This window comes from Otolemur garnettii, unplaced genomic scaffold (genome assembly GCF_000181295.1).
Source record: "Otolemur garnettii isolate 467f Iridium unplaced genomic scaffold, OtoGar3 scaffold00032, whole genome shotgun sequence".
NCBI lineage: Eukaryota > Metazoa > Chordata > Mammalia > Primates > Galagidae > Otolemur > Otolemur garnettii.
The window spans coordinates 4,367,045-4,381,002 of record NW_003852427.1 but is presented as its reverse complement, the minus strand read 5'-3'; the positions used below and the strand labels follow the sequence as shown (position 1 = coordinate 4,381,002).

Here is a 13,958-nt window from a genome sequence, read left to right as displayed (position 1 = left end):
GCTCTCCCTGGGTGCATGGGCTGGGTCGGGGGGGGGGCATTGCAGGCCCTTCCCAGGACCCCTCATGCTAGGCTCTCCCTTCTTGATACATCCATTTATGTACTAGATTTTTTTTTTCTTGAGACAGTCTCACTATGTCGCCCTGGGTAGAGTGCCATGGCATCACAGCTCACAGCAACCTACAACTCTTGGGCTCAAGCAATTCTCTTGCCTCAGCCTCCCAAGTAGCTGGGACCACAGGCACCTGCCATAACACCCAGCTATTATTTTGGTTGCAGTTGTCACTGTTGTTTGACAGCCCAGGCTGGATCTGAACCCACCAGCTCTGGTGCACGTGGCTGGCACCCTAGCCGCTGAGCTTCAGGCTTCAAGCCACATGTACTAGATTTAACACCAGGCATTAATATGGAGATCCTGAAATAATATGGAGGGACTGAATTCAGCTGAGGTTGTATTACTGTTTATTAAGAATCTGGTGGGTACAGAAGGGAATATGGAGATTCTAGAGAGAGGGACGTCAGTTACCAGAAGGTGTACATTCCACCCTCAAATGAGGAAATCCTGAGAGCACGCTGTGTGTTATCACCCAGGAGGCCAGGTCCACTCCTCTCCTGCAGTGGCTTTCATTTTCATTCTGGGGTGTGGGTGATGTCCCTTCCGAGGCTGGCTGAATGGAAACCTTTGCAGGGCCCATTCTGACCCCAGGCTGGGTGAGGTATCTGAATGGTGATGTTCAAACCAGCTTTTTCAATGGGATTTCCTGGCCTCAGGCCACTTGCTCCCCTAGTCCCTGCTGAACTCCTTTAAGTCCCTTCAGATCCTGCACCTCTGTCCTACATTATAGACACCAAGTACTCACAGTAGTGGGATCTACCCATCCCCCTGGCTGAGGCTAGGAAAGACTATTGTCATCATAGTACCTTGTTTTTGTGTCTCTAACTTATCATTTATAACTTGCTTTAAAACCTCCGCTGGGAAGGAGAGCCTGCATTCCTCTTGGCCCAACCAACAGCTGGGATAGGCTCTGCTTCATCCAGCAACCCTGAAAATGACCTTGAAAATGACCTTGAAAACAACTCTTACTCCTCAAAGCACTTGCTGCTTTTGTTTTTCTGTCTGAGCTCATATAACTCAATGTGGGGCCATAGTTAGAAAATCCAGGCCAGGAGGAAATCCGTTTATCACCTAAGAACACAATTTCTCTCTGGGGTAGGAAAAAGGACTTTCTACATATAAACTCCAGGAGGTTTAAAATTACCCACCAGGATTTGGTTGGAAATTTTTTTGGACTTCATTTCTATGTAGGAAGGTATCCTGGGTGGTCAATCCATCTGACCAGTTTCCATCCCTTGTTTACCTGGAGACTTGGGAGTGAGCAGGGTCTGAGTAGCCAGGCTGCTTCTTGAAGTTCCCTGCTTTGGGGAGGGGCTGCATAGTGAATATTGTCTCTTTCCTCTGGAGGCAGCATCTCACAGGGCTCTACACAAAGTCTGGGAGGCTGTTCTGAGAATGAGATGGCTCAGCTTGGGTATGAATCCTGGACAAGCCCCTTCCCACAGTATAGAACTGTGGCTAATGATAACGGGGTAGGAGATGTCCAAACTATGTAATAGCCAGGAAAGTGTAGTCCCTGTCGGACCAGGTCTTACCACGCAGCTTCCAGGAATTTCAGGGGCTGTGGGCAATGACTGGGCAGACTGGGTGTTGAGAGGTCTTCAGGGGTGCTGTCTGATCTGATAGGGCAGCTTGGTGTAGTGGAAGCACATAAGATTTGGACTTCTGTAGACCGGGGTTCAAATCTAGCCCTGACTTCCCTTGGCTGTGTAATAGTAGGCAAGCCAGGCCCCCCTTCTGCCCTACTAAGGTGAAGTCACCCACATCTCTGGGCTAGAGTGAGTACTTGAGAAGTTGATGCCCTCAGGAGCCTCTTGGTACAGGGTAGTGGTCAGTTTCAAGCGTGAGAACTATATTAGATGTCTGAGCTAGCATCAGGGTGACCTTTGTGACTCATTTTGCCTTAAAAGAATGGCCTAGGTCCCTTTTTTCTTCTAAACCCTCTTGGTGAAAGAGAAATTCAGGCTTCAGTGAAAGCTATTCTGCTTTCCAAAGTCACTGATTCCCAAGGGCAGGGCAGAGCCATCCTCATACATGTGAACCATGCCAGGGTGCCACTCGCCACTCTGCCGGCAGCTCTATGTGACCTGGGCTCTCTGAACTCTTCCCCCATGACAGCCTGGCTGCCGGCTCCAGCCCTCTATGGCCTCACCATTGACTATTCCTGTATCCGGTGGAACTCACAGTGCTCTGGGAGGCACGGGGCCTGCGCCTACTACAACAATGATGCCCTCCGAAACAGGTGAGGGCCTAGCACATACATGAGTCAAGGGCCAGACCCCAGGCCTGGGCAAAGGGTGGTCATCTGCCAGTGGCTACTGGAAGAGGCAGCAGTAGAAAGAAGGGATGGGGATGACTGGAGTCTGAGGGAGAGGCCCTGGCTCTAGGACGATTCTGGGCTAGCCTCCTAATGCTCAGAGAGGGGAACTCCATCTGGCAGAGTTCTGTGGGCAGGGAGGCCCAACCCAGCTGAAGTTCTGCACCCCTTCCAGCCACTTCGCCTGCTGCTATCATCCCATGGCCCAGAAGCTGTGGGAGAGTGGGCTTGAGGGGCTGGGGGCTGAGTGTGGGAGTGGTAGAGAAGGCCAGGAGAGGTACGGCCTGAGAGAGCAGTGAGAAGATGCCCCCCACTTCTGCCTGCTCTGCTCAGAAGTGAGGGCCCTCTAAGGCTGGCTAAAGTTGCTATGTCACCGTTGGCCCTCTGGGGGAGCCAGCAGAGGGATGACAAGAACTGGATTAGGGGTCCATGCCTACTTCCTGCCTACCTCCCTGGGGGCTTGTACCCATTCACATCAATGGAATGAGGGAAGGTGATCCCCACACAGATGGTGCCAGGTCATTACCTGCATGGTGCCCATGCATGCTCTGGGCCACTGTGAGCATGGGGGGTCCTGGCCCTGGGACCTGGGCTGCAGAGTCCCCTCCCTCACTGGCCCTTCCGCCCCCTGCTCCACAGGTACCTGGGCCTGCAGATGGGCTACAAGGCCCTGGGGATGCTGCTGCTTTGCTTCATCAGCTGGAGGGTGAAAAAGAACAAGGAGTATGACGTGCAGGAGAAGGCTGCGGGCCTCGTCTGACCTGTCCGGGCCATGCCTTGCGCCTGAGAATGGACCCTGCCACCTCTGCACTTGCCTGCGTTCATCAACGTTAGCACATCATTCCCTTTACATTTTTAAAATAAGAAAGAAAACCCCAGTCACCATTTACCTTCTTTGCCTCCTCTTCCCAAAAGTCCCTCCTGTAGATCCTCGGTGGGCCACAGTAGGGGAGCCAGGTCTTCCCACATGCCCAGGCTGTCTTCAGGGCCGGGTCCTCCAATGAGGATGTGCACTGAGGCAGCCTCTGCCCCTCACCAGCTCTGCTGGCGGGGGAGACATCATAAGTGCAAAGAGAAGAGGGCAGCCCAGCTCTTTCTGACTGCCCATGGCCTGCAGAGAAGTAAGAGGAAGGGAGTGGCTGAGTTGTTAATAGCCAGAGCTACTCGGGGAGTAGGGGCCTGGCTACAGCCCCTTTGTACCTGGGTTTGGCATTTGCACAGACTGTGTGAGGGGCTGGCTCCCATCCCTCTGAGGTCCTGCCCCTAGACACCATTTAGGAAGTTGCCATGTTGGGAAGTGTGGTCCCTGTCCTTACCTACATGCAGAAACTGAAGACTAACCCTGAGGATGGGTCACCCAGACATTCACATGAACCCTGGACTGTCTCTCCTTGGATCTATGTATGTCTATCCCAGTCTTTCTGAGGCCATGTTTAAAACTGAGAAAGTCACAGCACAGTGAAGACCCCCAAGGAGGGCCTACAAAATGATCCCAATACCCAGCCTCCCACCCCCCAAATATGGGATAAGATCCCCTCACCTCCAAGTAATGAGAAGACCCTCCCCCACGTTATCCTGGGAACAGATGAGTGGGCTTCACATGAATGTCCCTGTCTGGACTTCAGCCCGTACCCTGAGGAGTAAAGAGAGAGGCTGTGTGGGATGTCAGCAAAGCCTGTGAGCAACCAAGCAGATGACAAGCTGCAGCCCACACACAGAGGCCGGGAAGGTTGATCTTCCTGATTTCAAACATGTATTCATTGCCATTTTCTCAGCCTCTTCTCACTGCCCCCAGAGGAGTGGGCACCTGGGTTGAGAGACATTGCTGCTATGTGATAGAGGTTCAGAGACAGAAGTCAACAAAGGGAGCCTTTCAACAACAAATTTGATATTTATTGGAGCCCGGCTTTGTGCTCGTGCATGGTTCTCCACTGAGCTTCCCTCAGCTCTTACCTCACCTGCCTCCATTTCAATGAGGGCCTCCTCCCAGAGTGGGCTCAGTGGACAGTGTGGGAAGGGGGGGGCAGGCACAGCAAGAACCCAGAGATTGTCAGCAAGGATGCTGACCTCATCATCCATGTTGTCCAGAGCCTCACCAGACTGACTGTGCACCTGGCCCTTTGCCAGACAGATACCTGGCTCACCACGTCCTCTGGAGCAGCTGGGCATTGGTCATGGATGACCCTTGAATGCTATTCCTCATGGAAGACCTCCTCCAGAAGCACACTTGAAGCCACCTCTGGAAAGTCCTCATATGGTGATAAGCCAAAAATTTTATTTCAGTGGCCAAACTGCTGTGAGACTAGAGTCTTTGTGGAACCTAATGTTACAGCCTTATTTACAAAGATCTCACTCAGGAAAGGTGGCTCCATGCAATGTCGGGCCAGTTTCAGCATTTGCCATGGTTCTGCTTGGAAAATGATGCCCTATAACTAACCCTGGTCTTTCTTGCTGCAATTTAACCAAATTCTGAAGGCATTGCCTCCAGCTGAGTTCACGAACAATGAATGCCAACCTTCAGATTCTGGAAGATTGGTTGCCCTCCCAAACCTTTATTGTATTATGATATTGCTATTAATATATTATAATTTTGCTATTGATGTAACTTGGTCATGAATTTGTACTGTCACATACACATACTACACAGCAGACAGAACTTGCACCTTCTGAACAGAGGAGGTGACTATGTCACAGCCCCCAGGGGCCCATGGGGATTAGAGGTAACACAACTCTCCTCCATCAATCTGGTACAAAGTAGGTCGTAGGCACTTCTTGTTCCTTCAGTGAAGTCAAAGGCCCTTGGTGCTAAGCTCCCAGGAGGTCTAATCACTTGCCCTTGACTTTATATCCAGAAGTGAGATTGGACACAAACAGCTAAGTCTATGATGCAAAACAAAATTAATATCATAATCACCACTGATCACTTGGTCACAACTAATGCTACTACTCCCTGAAAACTGTCATCTCCGTTGCCAGCAGGGAACATAATGGTGTCATTTTCATTTTCCTTCTAAAGCAAAGCTTAACACATTTCCCTGAGTGTAAGATACTCATAGAGGATGTTGTTAAAATGCAAATTTCCAACACCCTCCACCCAGCCCCAGACTCTATTTCCTTAGTAGGAGACCCAGGAAAGTACTTTAATTGACTCCTCTCTGGAGGCTGATGTGGGTGGTCCTCAAGCCCTGTGTGCTGGGTCATATGTGTAGCAGAGTCTTGGGGATGCCCACTTGTGCTCAGGCCATTGGGAAATTTATAAGCTTGATAGGCCTTCGGTATATTCAGATGTGAGTGAAGCATGACAAGGTGAAGGGATACCCATGAATCTGATTTCCTGGATGGCTAAAACCCGGAGTGAGTGGGCATGAAAAACAATCTAAGAGCTCAATTTATGTTAGGCACTTATCAGTACTGAGAGAGGAATTCTTACTCCCCAAGTCTGGGTGTGCAAAAAAATGTCACAGTTGTTTCTTTAAAACAGTTACATTTGATTTCAGATCCTCATCCTGCTGACTGGCTAGAAATTTAACATCAGCTATGCTTGGGTCTGGCTCCCAGAGCCATCTGAAACTCCTTGAATGCCTATACATTTAAGAAAGCCACTATAGGTCTTTGGTCCCTTCCCATTTGAGCCTCTGTAGTGCTTCTCCCCCAAGCCTGGAAGCCCTACAGAGGCCAGACTCCAGGGCTAGGGCCACCTCCCTGTGTACCCGCACAGCTATGTCCTCTCCCACCCCAGTCCCCAAAAGCCCACTCCTCTGCACTCTTTTCTGTCCCCACACAATCCAGCCTTTCAAGGGCTGAACAAAAAGAGCCAGGAAAAAAAGAGTCTTCAGAAACCTTTTCACTCCATCCTTCCTTGACCTTTCTTGGAAAAATCAAGGGAAAATACAGTGAGATGTCTCTTGAAGGCCATGTAAGGTGGGTGATGGAAGTGGAACGTTCCATACCAGATAACATTTCCTTTAATTAACAAGAACACTGTAACTATTCATTAAGCATGGCCAATTTAGCCTTATAGCACCATGAGTTAAAGAAGAGTTGGGGAGCAAAGGGACAAAGAGGAAAGGGTTTTCAAGAAGAAAAAGCCCTGAGAATGGTGCATACAGACGGTCCTTCAAGGGAACAGCCCCATCTGGTGACTGGTTAGCAGATTCTTGCTTAAGAAACAAAGCCGTACTGTGATTTTCTTCAACCACTCTCAAAGATGGAGAGATACAGTTAATCTGGGGCCTGCACCCAGACAGTATCAAATTGATATTAAAATACTATATTACAGATGTCCATAGAGATCGGCAGTGGCTGTATGTGTGAGAGAGAGAAAGAGAGCGAAAGCAACAGAGAGAGAGAAACCCTGCAAATCCAGAGGGAAATATCTTTCACAACCACAGGAACTAAATACCTGGGAGAAATGTCCACGTCCTGCCAATAGCACCAGCTTTATTATAACCTTTCATCAGAGATTGAATATGTAAACAGGTCCTGGGCAAGCCCTTGGCAAGTCATAAACAAGAGGAAGTTTTTCTCCATGACACACCCTGGTCATTGATCCACTCCCTACTCCCAGCCCAGCCCTGCAGCACCACGCCCACCTTTGCTGAGGTCTCTGCCCTCTAGGTACCTGCCACACACTTTGATAACAGTAATAATAACTAAAATGTGCACAGATTTTCACATTTTATCAAGCCACCCATTCATTTACAAGCTCGGCAAATCAGGATAGGATTGGCTGTGCTGTGCTAACAAACCTCTCCAATCTTAGTCACAACAAAAGATTATATCTCGTTCACATAAAGTGCACAGTGGGTCTGGGTGACTCCCCAGGGCAGTGGCTTCTGTGGGGTAGCTTGGTAATCCAGGCTGTTTGGATCCTGAGATAGTTCCATTTCATTCCACGCTGCCATGATTCGTAGGGCCTGGACTTGGAAGGTCCAGCACTGCTAAGTAATTCTTTTTGGTCTGAAAATAACTCACTCACTCTGCCCCTAGCCAATTGGCCCTTCCTAACTGCCATGGGGCAGGGAGGGTGACCCTGCATGATTGGAAGAGAGAAAAAGCAGATGTGAATGAGCACTGGGATTCTCTGCTGTGGAGAGCCACCCTTAGTAGACAGGATTGCTCACCGGGACACTTACTGCTGGAGGAGGGGGGAACCGTCAGGCAAAGTTTCCCAGCGGAGGAGGCTCCACCCCTGCCTCCCTTCTCGCCCACCTTCTCCCCCCACCCAGGTGCTAGCGCGCCAGGCTTGGAGCTGGACGTCAGAGAAGCTCAGGACAGGGCAGCGCGGGGCAGTTATCTAAAGGGGCACCTATCCAGGCCCCCAGTGTGTTCCTAACCCTTCCTCTATGCTCTGCGTGTCTATAAATGTGCCGTACACCAGGCATCCCCTTTTGAATCTATAAAATCCTCAAACCCATAAAAATGACCTCCGAGATCTCAGATAGGGACAAATATTTGTTGAAACCTTCACAGCTCTTACATCTCACAATCACCAGCTTGCAAAAGGGGGTGAGAGGGCCGTCTAGGCGAGGCAGAAGCTCTCTCCCTTGGGTCGACACGGGGAAAGGACAGAGGCAGGTACCACAAGGTTCCTCTTTGACCTGGGCCACCTCTCCAGAGAGGCGGAGATTCCAGACTCTCTGAGAGTTTCAATAGCTCAACCAGACATCCTAAGTGCTTTATATACTTTGTCCCTTGAATCTTGACAACATAACTATGAGATGCAATTACCATGCCATTTCACAGACCAGGAAACTGGGGCACAGATGACTGCGGCCTTGGCCCCTTTCCTCCGAGAAGACCCGCGCGGGGACCACAGGCGCTGAGGTTTGCAGATTGCGGCGCCTCCGCCGGGCCGGCGAGGCAGGGGGTGGGCTGGGCCTCGCCCGCTCCCGAAGTCGCCGCCGCCGCCAGGGGGCACTGCCCGCTTCGCTGTGGTGCCGCGGGGCGACCCCACCGGGAACGCGACGCGCCCACTTCTGCCCACTCTTTGAGGGTATTTAAAATGTACACACACAGCCTTAAAAAGTCTAGTTAATCTAGGTGAAACACAGGTGGAAAAAGACTCGTGCAGGTCTGGGGCACCCGAGAGGAAAGGGCGGTGTTTGAGAAATGACCAGACGCCGGCGGTCCTTGATGATTGACGGGTGGGAGACTAGGAGCTAGCGCGGTTTGCCAGGTGACTGCTACCGAATGAAGGGCGACAGGGAGCGCCAGTCTTTCTCTCCAACTCCCTTCACCGGCTGACTTACCATCTCAGTTTAATGGCACTCCAGCCTTAGCTGATTAGACCAAAAGCTTGGAGACATGTGGTTTTCTTTTTAAAAACGATTCAGATTTCTATGAGGGTACAAAGGATTAGGTCCCAACGTTTGTATTTGTTAGGTAAAGTCCCTGTTGTAGTTGTGTCCGGTACATTGTGCCCCTTAGGTAGGAACTATCAATCCTCCTCCCGCTTCCCCTTTCTCCCCTCCCTCCGCCCTCCTCCCCCAACTTGAATTGAATTGAGTTTTTCTCTTGCATGGGCGTGTATTAGTTCATCTAATGGTTTCACCTTAGTCTTGAGTACACTTGATACTTGCTTTTCCATTCTTGTGATACTTTACTAAGAAGAATGTGTTTCAGCTCTATCCAGGGAGAAAATAAGTTTTAAAAGCTTACTTAAAAAAAAAACAACCCTACTTTACTAACATATCATTTACATACAATGAAAAGCACTAATTTTAAGCCTACTTACTGTTCCCTGAGTTGTGACAGATTTATACAACCATGCAACAACCATATTAATCAACTTATTGAACATTTCCGTGACCTCCAAAAAATATCCTGATACTCCTTTATAGAGCACCCATACTGTCCCCACATCTGCACCCCACCCTCCCTCCTCCTGCGAGCAAACATTGGTATGGTTTCTTCCACTATAGATTAACTTGTTCTAGAATTTCATATAAATGGGGCTGTACAATACATTTTCTTACATATCTGTCTTCTTTTGCCTAGCATAATGTTGTTGAGATTAATTCATGTGGTTGTGTGTATAAGTAGTTCATTCCTTTTAATTGCTGGGTAACGTTCCATGGGACAAATAGATCATTTATTCATTCACCTTGGCATTTAGGTTGTTCAGAGTTTTCTATTATTATGAATAAAACTGTGAACATTTGTGCACAAGTCTTTTGTGGACCCATGTTTCCATTTCTGTTGAGGAAATACCTCAGAGTAAAAATCAATGGATCACAGGGTATGTAGATGTTTACCTTTATAAGAAATTGCCTGTTTCCAAAGTCGTGCCACGTAACATTTTTCACCAGCAAGGTAGGAACAGTCAGTTGCTCCACATCCTTTTGAAAACTTGTTATCATTCATTTTTCTTTTTTAAGTCAATTGTCTTGAGGTTTAATTTACATGTAATGATATCCATACGTTTTTAGTTAGTATAAGGTCAATTTGTGCTGATAAATGCATACATCTATGTGACTATTATACACCAACTGAGACATAGAACATTTCCACCTCCCTAGTAAGTTCCCCTCCCACCCTTTTATAGTTGAACTTTCCTCATTACCATTTACCTGGCCCTCAGGGAACCACTGATCTGATGTCTACCATTATAGATTAGTTTTGCCTTTTCTAGAAACTGGTAAAAGTGCAATTTTAATTATGTCCTCTAACCATAGTGCTTTTGAGATTCATCCATGTTGTTGCATTAATCAGTAATATATTCCTTTTCCAGTCTATGCAAAATGGATTTTATTTTAACTTTATAAAATATTTTGAAATCTTTACATTATGCACATCTTAAATACTCATGAAATAGTCATTTCAAATGGCTTAAGGCCATCAATTTATGTCTCAAACTACTTTACTACTACTTAAATATTTAACAAAATATGCAGTTTTTAAAGTTCCATATTTGTAGAATGAACCTAGCCTAGACTTGTTCTTAAAGACCACCTATTAAATATTCCTGTTTTCCAAATATCCATAGGTGGTTTTTTTAAGTAGAAAAATCTTATAATAGTCAGATCATTTAGGCTTCCACAAAGGCAAAAATTTAGGGTAAGCTTTTCCACTTTTAACATGGAGATGCTTATGCAACTATTTGAAGAAGTAGAGATAATGTCTTAACTATGGTAAGCTTGCTTAATTTTCCATGGGATACTTTTTTTTTTTGAGACATAAAGTTTTACTCTATCACCCAGGGTAGAATGCCATGGTGTCAGCCTGGCTCACAGCAACCTCAAACTCCTGGTTTCAAGCCCTTCTCCTGCCTCAGCCTCCCACGTAGCTGGTACTACAGGCACCTACCATGACTCCCAACTAATTTTTTATTTTAGTAGAGATAGGGTCTTGCTCAGGCTAATCTCAAACTCCTGAGCTCAAGGGATCCTCCGATCTCAGCCTCCCAGAATGCTAGGATTACAGGTGAGAGTCACCATACACAGCCTGTAGGGTACTTTTAATTGAAAATTTTTTTGCAAAAGCTGTAGATTCACTTGCTGTTGTAAGAAATAAAAGAGTTCCCTTGTACACTTAGCCTAAGTTTCCCCAATGGCAACATTTTACAAAACTATAGTATAATATCACAGCTAGAATATCAACATTGATTCAATTCACCTATTTTATTCAGATCTCCCCAGCTTTACTTGTACTTGTATGTGTGTGTGTGTGTGTGCGCACGCGGGTACCTATGCATGTGTATATTTAGCTCTATGCAATTTTGTCACCTGTGTAGGCCCATGAGTTCACCCCCACAGTACAGATACTGAATAGTTCCATCACTATAAGAGACTCACCTGTTGCCTTTTATAAACACATATATTCCTGCCTTCCTCCCCTCTCCCAATCCATCCGTTGCCCCCTGTGAACCACATTAATCTATCCTTCGTGTCTAAAACTGTGCCATTTCAGCAATGATTTAAATATATATACATATACAAGGTCTGACAATTAAGTTCAAGAACTCATCCTAGAAAAAGTGCTATTTAGCTCACTGTGGAATATCACTACAGTCACCTTCAAACCACTCCTCTTGGGAAGCTCTATATACTGTACTATCACCTAGGCCACCCTTCAAAGCAATTTTGGAACTCAATCTGGAATGGCCATAGAGCTGTCAACATCATAGGAGGTCTGACAATTAAATTTATAAACTTGCCACCATGAACTAACATTGGCAGCACTGTACAAACTACTCAGTAAGGTTTCATAACCTGGGTATATCAGTGTCTCAGAGCTGTGTTCATATCGACATGTAGTGGTGTCTTGCTGAGTGGTATTCATTATTATTGTTTTGATGAGGTCCAGTTTATTAATTTTTCATTTTACAGATTGTGCTTTTGGTACCAAAGTCGTTCTTTTTTTATTGCTCAGTAGTTTTCCATTGTATGAATACTATATATCTCAATGTTTCGTCCATTGAGTTGATAGAGATTTGGGTTGTTTCTAGTTTGAAGCCATTACAAACAAAGCTACTATGAACATTTGTGTTAGTGTCCTTTTGACATATGTTCTTATTTCTCTTGGTAAATACCTGGGAGTAGGATTGCTAGATCATATGGCAAGTACGTAGTACCCAACTTTATAAGAAATGCCAAGTTATTAAAGTTAGGGTTGGGTTACTACTTATCATTTTTGGCCCTCTGCATTCCTTTCTATGGACCCAAGTTTCCGTTTGGAATCATTTACCTTTAGCTTGAATCATATCCTTTAATATTTCTTGTACTACACTTCTCATGGTGGCAAACTGGTCAGTTTCTGTTTACCTGAAAATGGCTTTAATCTTTTTTTTTAATATTTAATCTTTTTTGATGGATGTTTTTTATTGGATATAAAAATTTGCATTGACAGTGTTTTCCTTTAGTACTTTAAAATTGTCATGTAATTGGCTTTTAGATTCTATTATTTATGTGGAGAAGTTAGTTTATTTGCATCATTGATCCCCATATGCAATGCCTTTTTTCTCCAGCAGCTTTTATTATTTTCTCTTTATCTTTGGCTTTCAGAAGTTTAATTTCCTTAGATGCGGTTTCATTTGTATTTCTCTTGCTTGGGATTCACTGAGCTATTTTTCACCATATTCAAGGAAATTTCAGTCATTATATTTTGAAATACTTTGCTAGCCCATTCTTAGTCCTATCTGTTCTGGAACTCTAATTGGATCATTTGATACATTCCTTTATTGATTTTTCTTTACTTTTTTCCTTTCTGATCCTCAGAGCTGATAATTTCTATTGATCTGCCTTTAGTTTATTGAGTTTTGTTCTGCCATCTCCTGCTAATCCATTCTTATGACCATTCAGTGATTTAATTTCAGGTTCCTTTAATCTTTTCAGTTCTAGACATATAATTTGATTTTTTTTTTTTTTTTTTGAGGCAGAGCTTCAAGCTGTCGCCCTGGGTAAAGTACCATGTTTCCCTGAAAATAAGACACTGTCTTATATTTATTTTTTCTCAAGAAGACACACTGGGGTTTATTTTCAGGGGATGTCTTATTTTTATTAAGTATAATGCAACAATCTGCATTTATTCAAATACAATTAAGTCATCTTCCTCTGGAACCTGACAGCGGGAGCCAACCTTTTTGGTGGGGCTGGCACTAGTGATGCGTGAACTCCTTTCCCCTAGCCATTCACACGTGTGCAATAGGATGCCTGCAACCGCAGTTACCACACTCACACCTGCACAGGTGTGAATGGCTAGGAGAAAGGTGCTGTGGCAGATAAAAGGTATTCCAGTCTTCCTTACCGCTCTGCGCCAAAATGCATGGTACACTGCATAGCCATGCCCATCACTAGGTCTTATTATCGGTGTAGGGTTTATATTTAACAAATGCATAGAAATCCTGCTAGGGCTTATTTTTGGGGTAGGTCTTATTTTGGGGGAAACACGGTAGCTGGGACTACAAATGCCCACCACAACGCCCAGCTATTTTTTTGGTTGCAGCCATCATTGTGGTTTGGCAGGCCCGGGCTGGATTAGAACCTGACAGCTCAGGTGTATGTGGCTGGCGTCTTAGCCACTTGAGCCACAGGCACCAAGCCAATTTGATCCTTTTTTATAACTTTCATTTCTCTGCTGAGATTCCCAAACTATTCACTCATTAATGTTCTCAGGCCAGGCACAGTGGCTCATGCCTGTAATTCTAGTATCTGGGAGGCCGAGGCAGGTAGATTGCCTGAGCTGATAGGTTCAAGACCAGCCTGACCCAGAGTGAGAACCTGACTCTAAAAATAGCTGGGTGTTGTAGTGGGAACCTGAAGTCCCAGCTACTTGGGAAGCAGAGGAATCACTTGAGCCCAGGAGTTTAAAGTTCCTGTGAGCTATGATGCCACAGCACTCTAGTGGGGGCAAGAAAGTGAGAATCTGTGTCCAAAAATAAAAAAATACAATAATATTCTCGCCAGGTGCAGTGGTTCACACCTGTAATCCTAGTCCTCTGCGAGGCTGAGACAGGTGGATTTGTTGAGCTCAGGAGTTCGAGACTAGCCTGAGCAAAAGCAAGACCCTGTCTCTACTAAAAATAGAA

The 13,958-nt window shown here is 46.0% G+C and overlaps 1 protein-coding gene across 1 annotated transcript in view; it reads left to right on the top strand.

Moving 5' to 3' along the window:
- SLCO2A1 (solute carrier organic anion transporter family member 2A1) overlaps positions 1–3,395 on the top strand; it is a 78,655-nt gene extending 75,260 nt beyond the window's left edge. The window contains exons 14-15 of the mRNA XM_003789405.3: positions 2,233–2,356; positions 3,071–3,395. Of these exons, the coding sequence (XP_003789453.1) occupies positions 2,233–2,356; positions 3,071–3,191 (245 nt within the window). The 3' untranslated portion in view covers positions 3,192–3,395. The remainder of the gene's footprint in view (positions 1–2,232; positions 2,357–3,070) is intronic.
- Positions 3,396–13,958: the final 10,563 nt, after the last annotated feature.